Source organism: Giraffa tippelskirchi, chromosome 9 (assembly GCF_054371585.1).
Source record: "Giraffa tippelskirchi isolate mGirTip1 chromosome 9, T2T-mGirTip1v1.2.pri, whole genome shotgun sequence".
In the NCBI taxonomy this organism is placed as follows: domain Eukaryota; kingdom Metazoa; phylum Chordata; class Mammalia; order Artiodactyla; family Giraffidae; genus Giraffa; species Giraffa tippelskirchi.
The window spans coordinates 57,889,029-57,901,737 of NC_137283.1; the positions used below are offsets into that span (position 1 = coordinate 57,889,029).

The window sequence follows — 12,709 nt, forward strand, 5'->3', positions numbered from 1 at the left end:
CTGGGTAAGGAGTATGTCAAGGCTGTATATTGTCACCCTGCTTATTTAGTTTCTATGCAGAGTATATCATGTGAAATGCCGGCCTGGATGAAGCACAAGCTGGAATCAAGATTGCCAGGAGAAATATCAATAACCTCAGATATACAGATGACACCACCCTTTTGGCAGAAAGTGAAGAGGAACTAAAGAGCCTTTTGATGAAAGTGAAAGAGGAGAGTGGAAAAGCTGGCTTAAAACTCAACATTCAAAAAACTAAGATCATGCATGACATCCGGTCCCATCACTGCATGGCAAATAGATGGGGAACCAGTGGAAACAGTGGCTGACTTTATTTTTTTGGGCTCCAAAATCACTGCAGATGGTGACTGCAGCCATGAAATTAAAAGATGCTTGCTTCTTGGAAGAAAAGCTATGAGCAACCTAGACAGCATATTAAAAAGCAGAGACATGACTTTGCCCACAAAGGTCTGTCTAGTCAAAGCTGTGGTTTTTCCAGTAGTCATGTGTGGATGTGAGAGTTGGACCATAAAGAAAGCTGAGAGCCCAAGAATTGATGCTTTTGAACTGTGGTGTTGGAGAAGACTCTTGAGAGTCCCTTGGACTGCAAGGAGATCCAGCCAGTCTATCCTAAAGGAAATCAGTCCTGAATATTCACTGGAAGGACTGATGTTGAAGCTGAAACTCCAATACTTTAGCCACCTGATGCGAAGAACTGACTCATTGGAAAAGACCCTGATGCTGGGAAAGATTGAAGGCAGGAGGAGAAGGGGATGACAGAAGATGAGATGGTTGGATGGTCTCACTGACTCGATGCACATGAGTTTGAGTAAACTCCGGGAGTTGGTGATGGACAGGGAGGCCTGGCTTGCCGCAGTCCATGGGGTCGCAGAGTCAGACACGACTGAGTGACTGAACTGAACCCACTCAAGTATTCTGGCCTGGAGAATTCCATGGACTGTATAGCCAATGGGGTTGCAAAGAGTCGGACCCCATTGAGCGACTTGCATTTGCATTAATTTGGGAAAGATCCCAGATGTTCTCCTTACTTACTGCAGATAATAAATCCTTCCTTGTACTGCTCCTTACCTTGGTTGTGTCTTTCAACTCAACACCCCCAGAAAGAAGAATCCAGTTTTGGGTAACAACTGAGAAGGAAATGAAAGGGCTTTGTGTTACAGAGACTGGACAGCTACTTTGGCTAGGGTGTCAAGTGAAAGTGTGTGTCAAGTGACAGACCCACAGGGAAGGAAGCTTGGTGTATTCAAGGAAGAGAAACAAGGAACCCAGAGAGGAGTGGGTGGGAGGGATGAGGACAAGGAGACAGGAGGGACCCGGTCAGGCGGAGCCTCGTGGTGGGGGGAGAGGAGTGAACCCCGCGCAGACGCAGGAGGGGAAGAACAGGCTATCTGGGAGGGCTTCCTGGAGGAGGCTGCCTGGAGGTAAGAGGTGAGGGACAGCGGGCCAAGCCCCAGGCCTGGGTCCTGTGACTTCGGGGCAAGCGCTTAACGCTTCCGCCCTGGGGTCTGCTCCGCCAAAAGGGACGGATGACAGCCGGCCTGCAGGACCGCCTGGAGGCGGAGGGTGCGTGGGCAGGTGCGAAGGGGCCGCTCCGGGTCCGGGTGGGGGCTCGTCCCCGGGGCCCGGAAGTCACTGGGCCGGCGGAGGCGGAGCGCCTCCCCGGACGCTGGAGGAGGGGGCGCTGCGGACGGCGGGCGTGGACAGATAGGTCGCAAAGGGCTGTGGACGCGACCCCTGGCGGCCGAGTGGGCCGCGTGCGGACTCTTTTAAGGGGCCGACGGGCCGCCCCGCCCCCCGGGGATCCGATTGGCTCCGTCCTCTGCACTCGCCACGCCCTCTTTCTGGCGTAACTCCGTTCCTATTGGTCGCTGCTGGCTGGGGGCGGGTCCCGGCGCCGCCGCGGGCAGGGACGGTGGCTCTTTTTGCAGTTTTGGCGGAACGCAGAGGACGCACCTCCCTTCCGGGTCGCCGCTGCCGGGAGGGCCGCGCGGGGTCAGGCCGCTCGCGTGTCCCGATCGCGTCTCCCTTCGCCGCCCGCCCGCCGCCCGGTCTCCCGGAGCCGGCCTCCCGCGCCACGCTCCCTGCGCCACCCTCCCGGCCCGAGCGCCGGAGGCCCAGGTCCGCGGCCTTTGGCGGGGTCCGCGCCCGGCGGCGGATGGGCGGCCGGGGCCCCAGGTAAGGGGGAGCCCCTGCTCTGCCCCAGCTGCGCGAGCTGATCCCCAGGGTCCCTGTTCCGGCTCCTGCCGCCGGGAGCGGGCCTCCCGCCCAGAGGCAGGCCCGGGGTCCCCGGGGAGGCCGAGCTCCCGAACCCTGCGCCCCAGGCTGGGCGCCGAGACGTGTCTGCGAATGGTCAGCTCCGGCTCCCGCGTCTGAGAGGGCGGGGGGTGGGGGGTGTCTCCTGGCCGGAACAGCGGGAAGTGACCTGTCCTCGCTGTGTGGTGGGGATGGGGCCATGGGGCCTCCCGGACGGTCCTCCCACTGTCCAGAAGGGCTGGGCCGCCCTCTCTTTGCTGCTGGACGTTCATCTGTCCAGCTCACCACATTGGCCGTCTCCCCGAGAACTGGGTCATGAGACGCCCGGGCTGCACGGCCCACAAACACATAGACACACAGCTGAGGGCCATTTCAGATGGAATCAGGGAGGGCTCCTCAGAGGAGGTGGCCCAAGAGGTGCGACCTGGTCGTGGGCAGGGAGAGCATGCAGCCTGCCAAGTCGAAGGGAACCTGCAGAGGTTAGGCCAGAAGTCACAGGGCTGTCTTCCCTCCTAGGGGCTCCTGGTAGGGTCCACCCCCTTTCCCAAGGCTGGAGGATAATGGTTGTGAAACATTCCTCACCCAGTTTTGGTTCAGGGTTGAAAGCTTGTTGAGCAGCTGGGGCTGGCCACCCTGAGGGGTGTTTCCACAGCAGCCTGTCTGCTCAGGGTTTTGTTTCCGCAGGGCTCCCATCCAGGACCTCTGGGCCATACATGGTCAGTCCCACTGCACAGACCGGGGAGACCCCGAAACTGAGGCTCAGAGAGGGAGGGCCCTTCTGGCCCAGGTCCAGCACGCAGGGCCCACGCCACTGGCATTATGCCCACAGGCTGGCCGCAGACGGAGGGAGGGCGAGAGGGTGGGAGGAGGTCTCTGGAATGGCAGCGAGGTCAGGAGCATCCTCCCCAGGTGGAAGGGACAGTCTGTCCCAGCGTCCCTGGTCCTGAGCAGCGTGGGGCTGCCCAGGGCACTCAGCATCCCAGGAAGTACCCCTGCCTCCGCACCCTCCACCAGCCTGCCCACCTGACCCCTCTCTCCTGCAGACCCCTGGCTCTGGCACTGCCATCTGTGGTGGGGGAGGGGAATGGGGGGGCCTCTGATGGTTTCCCTCAGCCTCTTCCCGTCTGTGATGGGACAGTGGCTGGCTGCCCGCTCCTGGAGGCCGGGGTGGTGGCCCCACGGGTCAGCACGCGGAAAGCACGGGCCCTGAGCATGCACAGGAAGGGAGGGGTGCGCTGTCATGTAGCTTGTGTCCAGGCTTCAATTATTTTGTGAGCTCTGACACACGGTGGCAACCTGCTGTGAGCCGTGTGATCCCCACCCCTGCCCGCCCCGAGTCCGCTTGTTACCAGCAGTCCACCCTGGATCAGGCCTGGGGGGCCCTGCACCTGCAGTGGAGACACCAAGCCCTGGGACACCCCCTGGGAGGGGGCCCAGGAGGTGGGCTGGGCTGCGGGGGTCTCCTCTTCTGCCGCTATTACAGGGAGAGAGGGGCCGGGGCGGGGGAAGTAGGCACAGCGGACACCCTCCTTCCCAAGCCCAGACTCCGAAGTGAGTAGGGCTTGGACCCCGTGAACCAAATCCTGCCCACCCCCACCCCCAGCTTTCCCTCTGGGAAGAAAGCAGCAGTTACCTTTGTGTGTGTGGTCCTGTGCAGACTCCCTTCTCTGCTCTTGCCTGATCCTTCCAGCAACCTTGCTGGTGGGGATGCTACTGTCCCATGACACCGAGAGAGGGAAATGACTGGCCCAAGGTCACAAAGGCACCTGGCAGAGCCAGAAGGTCAAGCTGGGGATCTGTTAAGGTTTCATAATGCCAGGTCCTCCCCAGCGGTGGAGCTGGGGAGCCTAGCTTCAGGCGTGGGTGGATCCAGGGGCTCCCACCCGGTGCTGTCTGTGTCTCTCTTCTGTGTTCCTTTGTCGGCTCTCATTCCACGTGGACTCCACTGTGAACGCTCCCTGGGGTTGGGGAGGGGGTGCTGTAAGTGGTACCTACACCCTGTGCACGGAGACTGGGGTGCTGAGGTTTCCTCCGAGAAAAGGGGGTGCTGGCCACAGAGAGCAGGAGAAGTCCTCCAACCGCACTCGCACTCTGGCCGCCCTCTACCCACGAGCTTCTGGCCATGCGGGGTCCCTGCAGGACATGAGGCAGCCCTGAAGCCACCCTGCTGAGGGGCCCGCACTGACCACTCCACCCACTCTGGAAACCACTGGCTTGTGGTCAGCGGCCTTAGTTTCTGGTGCTGGTGAGGGGCCTTGTGAGCACACGGCGTCAAGGAGGTCCTGCAACGACGGAGCACCTGCTTAGCGATCATGGGACACCACCCTCACCTTAGCGATCAGGGGGACACCCCCTTCACCTTAGCATCATGGGGACACTGTCTGCAGCCAGCCGGGCCACTGCAGGCACCCCGAGGCTCAGGTTGGAGCCTGGAATGAGCTTCCCCTGTCCTCTGCCCTCACCCCTATGTGCGTCCATCTGTGGGTCTCACTGGCCGACCCTCCCAAAGGGCTCCCAGATCCCACCACTCCACCCCCTCTGCCACCACCAGCCAGGCCACTGTCCTCGCAGCCTGGCCGAGCACTCCGTCTCCCTGCCCCCATCCCCCTGCTTTGGTGCAGCCTCCACCCGCCCCCCACCCCACCCCTCCTGTTGCTCTTAGAGGGAGATTGGCTGACCTGGCCCCCACCCTGTCTCCTCTCTCTTCCAGCATCAGCGTGCCCTGTGCCCTTTGAACAGGCCAAGATTGTTTCTGCCTCCTGCCTTTGCTTTCACTGCTCCCTCCCCAGGATGTGCTCTGCCCAGATTACCCCAGTCCAGCTACTTTCAGTTATTTAGATCTCAGTGCAAATATCATTCTGTCTGACAACCCAGCCTGTAGCAGCACTACTTTGCATTCTGACTCAGCTGCTGAACAGAGACTGAGATGACAAGGTAGACGGGTACTGCCATCTGCTGCACAACAGTCTGTGCAGGCTGACTCACTTGTCTGAGACCCAGACACCGTGTTACCCTCTGTTCCATGATTTCTGCCTCATGATCCACAATGGCTGCTACTGGTCCCACCACCACACCTACAATTCCAGGCAGTGGGACAGGAGGAGGACTGCTGCTGCTAAGTGGCTTCAGTCGTGCCCAACTCTGTGTGATCCCATAGACAGCAGCCCACTAGGCTCCGCCGTCCCTGGGATTCTCAAGGCAAGAACACTGGAGTGGGTTGCCATTCCCCTGAAAATTGGCACACCTTGCTGCTCATACCCAGTTGGATGGAACTTGGTCACGTGGCCACAGCCAGCATGAATGGAAGCTGGGAAAGTGGCCCTGCTTCTGGGAAGCCACGTGCCAGCTAGAATCCACGGCTCTGGTACAGAGCAGCATGGACCCTGGGGACCCCAGCAGTCTCTGCTGTGTTTCCCGTCATTTTATTTTTTTCCCCTCCTGTTTTCTTCTCAGCACGTAACTCTAGAAGTTTGGTGTGTAAGCACGGCTGCTTTAATACCTTTAATCCCCTTTAACACCTCCCGGCCTCCTCATCAGGTTGCTGGGCTCCTCATCAGGTTGCCGAGGGGGACTGATCCCAGAGCCACCAGGGACCTGTGTGGGAAGGAAGGATACAGGGTTCTGAGCCCCTGGTCCAGGCCTACCTGCCCCAGAGTCTCCCCAAGTGCGGAGTTGCCCCTGCACCCCCCACCCCGGCCTGCACAGCGGGCGCTGGCCCCCTGCAGGAAGCGTCCTGGGCTGCTCGTGGCAGACCCGGGCACTCAGTGCGTAAACGATTCACCTTCCTCGTTGTTGAAAACCTGCTGAGGCCATAACCCACCCAGAAAAGTGCTCCACTCACAGGCGCGTGCTCGGTGAACCACGACAGTCAGCACACCCGCGCACCGACCCGCCTGTGGGCCCGCCGCCCTCCACCGGGCCCCCCTCCCCAGCCTCCGCTCGGCGTGCTGCCTGCCAGGCTTGGGACAGGGACTCCCTCATGTTTGTGGGCAGTGTTCTAGTGCTGACGCGGACACCCCACTGAGTGTGCATTCTGCTGATGGTGGTGCTTGGGCAGCTCTCGCAGGGCTGTCGCGGACTGCCCAGAGGTGGGGGCGCCGGGTCAGGCGCACAGTCTGTTCAGTCATCGTTTTCAATGCTGGCATCTGTCACGTCCCGCTGCCGGGCCCTGTGCTCCCTGCAGACACACCCTCTTGCCTGCTGGGTTGGGGACCCCAAAACCCTGGTGCTGCTCACGTCCTCTTTCCCGCCCTCCCCCCCCCAGGGCCGGCTGCTGGCAGGATGGACACCTGGGAGATGGCAGCCAGCTCGCCTCCGCCTCTGGCGCCCAACATCAGCGTGCCACACCGCTGCCTGCTGCTGCTCTACGAGGACATCGGCACCTCGCGGTGAGGGGCACGGCCCTACTCGTGAGAGGGTTTCCCTGTGTGTGTGTGTGTGTGTGTGTGTGTGTGTGTGCGTGTGCGTGCGCGCGCATGCACGTGTGTGTGTCTGTGCTGCTCTACGAGGACATCAGCACCTCACAGTGAGGGGCACAGCCCTGCCCATGAGAGGGTTTCCCTGTGTGTATGCTGTGTGTGTGAGGCAGGCACAGCCCTGTGTATTTGTGTGTGTGCGTGTGTGTGAGGCGGGTGTGCTGGGGTGCAGACACAGCCCCACCACTGAGCCACCTGCTATGCCCATCTTCTAGGGTCCGGTACTGGGACCTCCTGCTGCTCATCCCCAATGTGCTGTTTTTTATCTTCCTGCTCTGGAAGCTTCCGTTTGCTCGGGCCAAGATTCGAGTCACCTCCAGCCCCATCTTTATCACCTTTTATATCCTGGTGAGTTCATTCCAGTTGGTGACACAAAACCCAGTTCCAACTGGCTTAAGCAAAACGGGGAATTATTAACTGTCTTTCTAAAGAATAACCAGCTTCAGGTATGGCTGCATCCAGGGGTTAACTGATGCTGTCAAGACCCTCTCTTTGCATGTCTGCTTGCCTCTGGCCCTACCTTCACATGCCTTCTCCCTGCATGGTATCAAAAGCATCCAAGAGCAGCTCTGTGCTCACCCCCCTGAGCTGACTCCCCTGCCAGCTGCAGCGGAAGGGCATCACTTACCGGTTGCACACTGCAGACCTGGCATTACTGCTGAGTGGCCCACCTGGGAACCCCTCTTCATCCCTGACTCTCAGGGAAAGAGACACTCTGGAGATGAGAGGGAGGGGTCAGCTCAGCAAGACCGCATGGACCGAGGAGGGTAGTGGCCCCAGGAAGCAAACTGGGGAAGTGTGACTTGAGGGAAAGGGGAGCGGGTGCTGGGTGGGAGATGCCCAGCGTGTTCTGACCTCTGGCTGTGCCGAGTGACCTTGGGCCAACGGCATGGCCGCTCTGGGCCTCAGTGCCTGTCCACCGGGTGTGCTGTGAGCACACACCCAGTGGGAGCACACAGAGCTCCCGCCCCTGGGTGCCCGGCACGCGGCAGGCATGTGGCCCCGGGCGGTGTCAGCCTCCCTGAGGCTGGACATGGTTTTCCAGGCTCAGGGGTCAGAAGTCACGGCCTTGGGCCCACAGACGTGGCTCCGGGAGGGGTCGTCCCCCCAGCGACCTTCCCCCCAAGTCCTCTCTGCCTCACCAGGTGTTCGTGGTGGCGTTGGTGGGCATTGCCCGGGCGGTGGTGTCCATGACGGTCAGCACGTCAGACGCGGCGACCGTGGCTGACAAGGTGGGCCTGGGCCTGTCCCTGGGGGCGCCGGGCACCGGGAGGGGGCGCCGGGGCTGACGCTCTGCTCCCCCTCTGTGTCCAGATCCTGTGGGAGATCACACGCTTCTTCCTGCTGGCCATCGAGCTGAGCGTGGTCATCCTGGGCCTGGCCTTCGGTGTGTGTGCCCCTGCGGCCAGCGCCCACCCCAGCCCCGCCCCCGGGACTGGCCCCTCCCACCCAGGCCCCTCCCCCGGGGCTGACCCCGCCCCAGAGCTGGCCCCCGCCCCCTGACCGGGATGTTTATTCCAGGGCACCTGGAGAGCAAGTCCAGCATCAAGCGGGTGCTGGCCATCACCACGGTGCTGTCGCTGGCCTACTCCGTCACCCAGGTGAGGGGCAGGGGATGGGCAGTGCGGGGCTGGGCGTGCACTGCCTCTGGTCCTGGGTGGGGGGCAGTCAGGGGTGAGAGTTTATCAAGTGCAGGGGCTCAAACATGCAATGCCGTGAAGGAATCGCCTGCAAGCCGTGTGCTGGGCGCCTCGGATTCTGATCCACCAGGCTGGACCTGCTGTTTCAGCAAGCAGCCGGGCAACTCAGCTCAGCTCTCTCCCAAGAGCCGGCATCCAGAGGGCCCTCTCCTAGTGGGGGACCCCCGCCTGGGGGTGGGCTGTGGCAGAGAACAGGCTGGAGCCAGGGACGGAAGGCCTTAGTGGGGCAGGCTGCGGGAGGCGTCGCAGGGAGCCCCTGAGGCCCGCCCCCACGCCCCTACAGGGCACGCTGGAGATCCTGTACCCCGACGCCCACCTGTCGGCCGAGGACTTCAACATCTACGGGCACGGGGGCCGCCAATTCTGGCTCGTTAGCTCCTGTTTCTTCTTCCTGGTGAGCCGACGGGGGGCTAGGGCCGCCCGTGGGGCCTGGGCGCGCTTACGAGGGGCTGGGCGCCCCGGTCAGCCCCGCTGCCTCCGCAGGTCTACTCCCTGGTGGTTGTGCTTCCCAAGACCCCACTGAAGGAGCGCATCTCCCTGCCGTGTGAGCGCCTGGGGTGGGGCCGGGCGTGGGGGGGGGGGCTGGGGGGAGGTGGTTGGGGGGTTGGAGGGTTGGGGGGTGGTTGTGGGTGCAGGTGCCCCGGGCGGCCTGGAGCGCACAGCCCTGGGCCCCGGCCCCGGGCAGAACCTCATGTGCCCACCCCGCAGCGCGGAGGAGCTTCTATGTGTACGCGGGCATACTGGCGCTGCTCAACCTGCTGCAGGGACTGGGGAGTGCGTTGCTGTGTGCGGACATCATCGAGGGGCTCTGGTATGTGGGGGGTGTGGCAGGGGGCGGGGGGCCGGAGGGGGGGCGCAGGGCCCCCCGCTGCAGCCCTGACCCGCCCCCGCCCCCAGCTGCGTGGACGCCACCACCTTCCTCTACTTCAGCTTCTTTGCGCCCCTCATCTACGTGGCCTTCCTGCGCGGCTTCTTCGGGTGAGCACCACCACCCCCCCACCCCCTAGGCGCGTGAGGGTCACGGGGCGGGAATCCAGATCAGAGGCCGCGGGCGGACCCACCCTGGGGTCTCCCGGCCTCGGGCTCAGGGTGCCCAGGCTTCCAGGAGCTGAGGAGGCCGGGGGTGCACGTGTGTGCATGCACTGAGCACACAGACACTGTGCACACAGGTGTGTACATACATGCATGAGTGTGTACACATTCACATGCGCGTGTACCCATGTGTAACTCAGTCACATGCACATAGGTATGCACGCACACACATGGAGACCGGGGTTCCACCCCTGGGTTGGGAAGATCCCCTGGAGAAGGGAGAGGGTACCCACTCCAGTATTCTGGCCTGGAGAAATTCCATGGAGTGTACAGTCTATAGGGTTGCAAAGAGTTAGACACAGCTGAGCGGCTTTCAGTTTCATGCACGCATCCGCAGGCACATGTGAGCATACGCTATACCCATGTGGACACACATGTGTCCACACATTTAGTAGATATATATACACTACAGACACACACATTATACACATGACACAGCCTGTCCCCTCCAGAGGAGGCTGGGGCTGCCTACCCGCCCGTGTGCTTGGCCCCTGCCTCCTCAGCAAGCGGGCTGTCGGTGCTGCAGACGCAAGCCCTATCGGGGGCGCCTGGAGCAGGGAGCAGGGTGGGGGGGTCCAGTGTGCCTCTGAGCGTCGTGTGGGCGCACCTTTGTACACGTGTATGTCTGGAGGCCTGTCAGGGAGCTGGGAAGCTGGAGACTGTGGGATTGAGGGTGAGACCCCCAGCCTCAGCTGTGGGAGTGGGCGTCTTGCCCCTAGCCCCTTCCCTACCTGCCGGGTCTGAGGGGTCAGGGGGCTAGACTGGACCCTGACGTGCGTGACCTCATGTACAACCTGGCTCCCTGGGCTCAGGCTGCTTTCTCCCGGGAGAGTCGCCTCAAGGTCTGGGGATGGGCGGCCAGGTGCCCGGTGGGCAGTGGTGAGTGGAGCGGGGCGGAGGGGTCAGAGTGGTGGCCGCCCCATGCTACGGGCACCTGCTGGTTAAGGCCCGCTGTTCCCCAGGCTGGACTCCGTCCACCCACTTGACATGAGAAAGCAGGTGCTCCCCAGGTTCACTCACTTGGAGCTGGGGGGCTCACACATGTCCCAGTGAACCCCAGACTGCAAACAAGGAAGGGCGCCTCGAGGGGTGGGCGTTAGGGGCCGTCAGCATGTTTCTTGCTGGGCCCAGCTCCAGCAAAAGAGGGCCTTCTGGACTCACGGGGCCCCCCCGACTCTTCCCCACCAGCTCGGAGCCCAAGATTCTCTTCTCCTACAAATGCCAAGTGGACGAGACCGAGGAGCCGGACATGCACCTGCCCCAGCCCTACGCGGTGGCCCGGCGGGAGGGCCCGGAGGCGGCCGGGGCGGCCAGCACGCAATTCGACTCCGCCGGGGTGGCCTACCTGGATGACGTGGCCTCCTTGCCCTGCCACACCGGCAGCATCAACAGCGTGGACAGTGAGCGCTGGAAGGCCATCAATGCCTAACACAGCCACCCCGAGTGGGCCGGGATCGCGGGGGACTGGCCGCAGGGAGGCCGGGGACGGAGAGCCCCAGCGGAGTGGATGAGGGGCCAGGCGGCGTGGGGGCCCTGCCCACCGTCTGTTCCAGCCGGGGGCCGCTCTCCCTCCCAGCTTCCCCTGCTGCACTAGGGGATGTGGCCCCAACCGTGTGTCCCAGGGCTGGCCAGCCGCCTCCTCCCTGCAGCCTGGGCCCCGGGACTGGACTGGCCTCCTCACCTCCCACCCCCGCCCCAGAGCCCGCGCCAGCGGGTGGGCTGAAGTGTGTCTATTTTCCTGATCTGTTTTCTAATAAAAAGGAAAAAAGGACAGAAGGTGGTGGCGTGGCGGCCGTGGAGGGTTGACGGGGCCGGGCACCCCCCATGCGCCTGGGCGGAATGGTCCTTGAGGACTGGGGGGCAGCATGGGTTTTGGGGGGAAGCAGGATCAGACTTCTGCCTCTCGCCAGTCCCCACACTGGCAGGACTTCAGGGCACCCGGGACATGGTCCCCATAGCCCACCCATCAGGACCAGCTTTCGGCTTCCAAGGAGCAGCTGTGTGCTTGCAGCTGGGAGGACGCGGGACGTGACTTTTCTTATCTCGCTGAGATTCCTTTTAACCAGCACTAGGAAAGCCTTAAGAGTTTCCAAGGCCGGAAGCTAAAATTCCACTATTGGGCACCAAGAGGAGGGGGAAAAAAAAAGTAGGCTCAACATGCTGGAAACGTAGACGATGAGCAGAAGAGGATGGTCAACCGGGGGGCGGCAGGGACATCGCCTCTGTGGGGAGGACATCGGGGTGCTGTGGGCGAGGCCTGGACCCAGGGCTTCAGGAGCAAGACCCCGCCCTCAGTAGCTGCTGGAGACACAGTTTTAATCACAGCCCCTGGGCGGTGTTTTAATAACAACTTCGGGGATTAAGCATCAGGGAGACAACGAAAGCCCCCGTGTCCCCTCTCTCCTGACCCTGTCCGGCCCGTGGGATCACGTGCCCACCGGCATGAATTTCCCGTTTGTCACCAGAGCACACGTGTGTGCATCCACAGACAACGGGCTTTACCTCAAACAAGCTCACCTCCCACCTGCTGTCCTCACTCAGCTCTGGGGGGGGGGCCTGTCCCAGGCGCCCCCGCCTCCCGCGCGGCTCTCCGTTGTGTAAGCAGAGCATCGTCTACTTGTCCATTCTGTTTTCCAGTGACCAATGTCCGACGCCCACCCTGTGTCTGTCTGATCCCCTGTGCTCACGAGGGCTATGGGGCAGATCCAGGGGATGGAGCTCTGGGGGCTTCTCCCAGTGGTCGGGGCGATCAGGCCACAGACCCAGAGCTCTCACACTGGATCCTTCCTCGCCCTCGGGGCTTCTGAGACCCGTTGAAGGGTCCCTGAGGTCAAAGCTGTTCTCGTAGTTGTGAACACGATTGCACCAGGAAATTTTCCAGACCTGGCGGCGATAACATCATAGCTCTGATGGCCGATGGCATGTGTGCGTCGGTTGTTACTAAGATTAAACTTTTGAGTATATAATTTCACATATGTAAACGTTAGTAGACTTAGCTCCCATCCAGGACGCTCGCTCCCTGCTCCGGGAATTATCAGTCCATCATAGAAGAGTCACAGCCGGCCCCCACGTCCACTGGGGCTCGTGGAGGGCCTGTCATAGTCTGACCTGCCTGATCCATCGCTTGAGGGGACGCTGAGCATCCAAGCAGGGAGCCCTTTCTGAGGCCAG

At 62.0% G+C, this 12,709-nt stretch overlaps 2 protein-coding genes across 6 annotated transcripts in view; one reads left to right on the forward strand and one right to left on the reverse strand.

Annotated features, from left to right (window-relative positions):
• The window catches only part of MCM2 (minichromosome maintenance complex component 2), a 27,370-nt gene extending 23,408 nt beyond the window's left edge, over nt 1–3,962 (reverse strand). Inside the window, exons 1-2 of one of the 2 annotated variants that reach the window (XM_081526617.1) lie at nt 3,905–3,962; nt 1,087–1,145 (exon numbers count right to left, since the gene is read on the reverse strand). The gene's annotated coding sequence lies outside the window, so the exon portion shown is untranslated. Of the gene's footprint in view, nt 1–1,086; nt 1,766–3,904 lie in introns of those variants that run through there. The other variant, XM_081526616.1, reaches the window with a different exon arrangement.
• On the forward strand, nt 1,924–11,311 carry TPRA1 (transmembrane protein adipocyte associated 1). Of its 4 annotated transcripts, none has more exons than XM_081526619.1 (11): nt 1,924–2,193; nt 6,536–6,659; nt 6,962–7,094; nt 7,892–7,978; nt 8,061–8,139; nt 8,268–8,347; nt 8,730–8,840; nt 8,930–8,990; nt 9,155–9,257; nt 9,344–9,424; nt 10,727–11,311. In XM_081526619.1, exons 2-11 carry the CDS (start codon nt 6,553–6,555, stop codon nt 10,965–10,967), a joined length of 1,083 nt encoding a protein of 360 aa, XP_081382745.1. In that variant the 5' UTR covers nt 1,924–2,193; nt 6,536–6,552; the 3' UTR covers nt 10,968–11,311. The 4 variants fall into 4 exon arrangements, with proteins under 4 accessions (XP_081382745.1, XP_081382746.1, XP_081382744.1 ...); XM_081526620.1 differs by having other exon boundaries at nt 8,061–8,133; XM_081526618.1 differs by lacking the exon at nt 8,930–8,990 and having other exon boundaries at nt 8,061–8,133.
• Nucleotides 11,312–12,709: the final 1,398 nt, after the last annotated feature.

Coding starts and splice junctions, on each gene's coding strand:
- TPRA1 (XM_081526618.1), top strand. CDS start 6,553: ATGGACACCTGGGAGATGGCAGCCAGCTCGCCTCCGCCTCTGGCGCCC. Junction 7,979..8,060: donor CGGCGACCGTGGCTGACAAG/GTGGGCCTGGGC, acceptor CTCTGTGTCCAG/ATCCTGTGGGAGATCACACG. Junction 8,348..8,729: donor TGGCCTACTCCGTCACCCAG/GTGAGGGGCAGG, acceptor ACGCCCCTACAG/GGCACGCTGGAGATCCTGTA.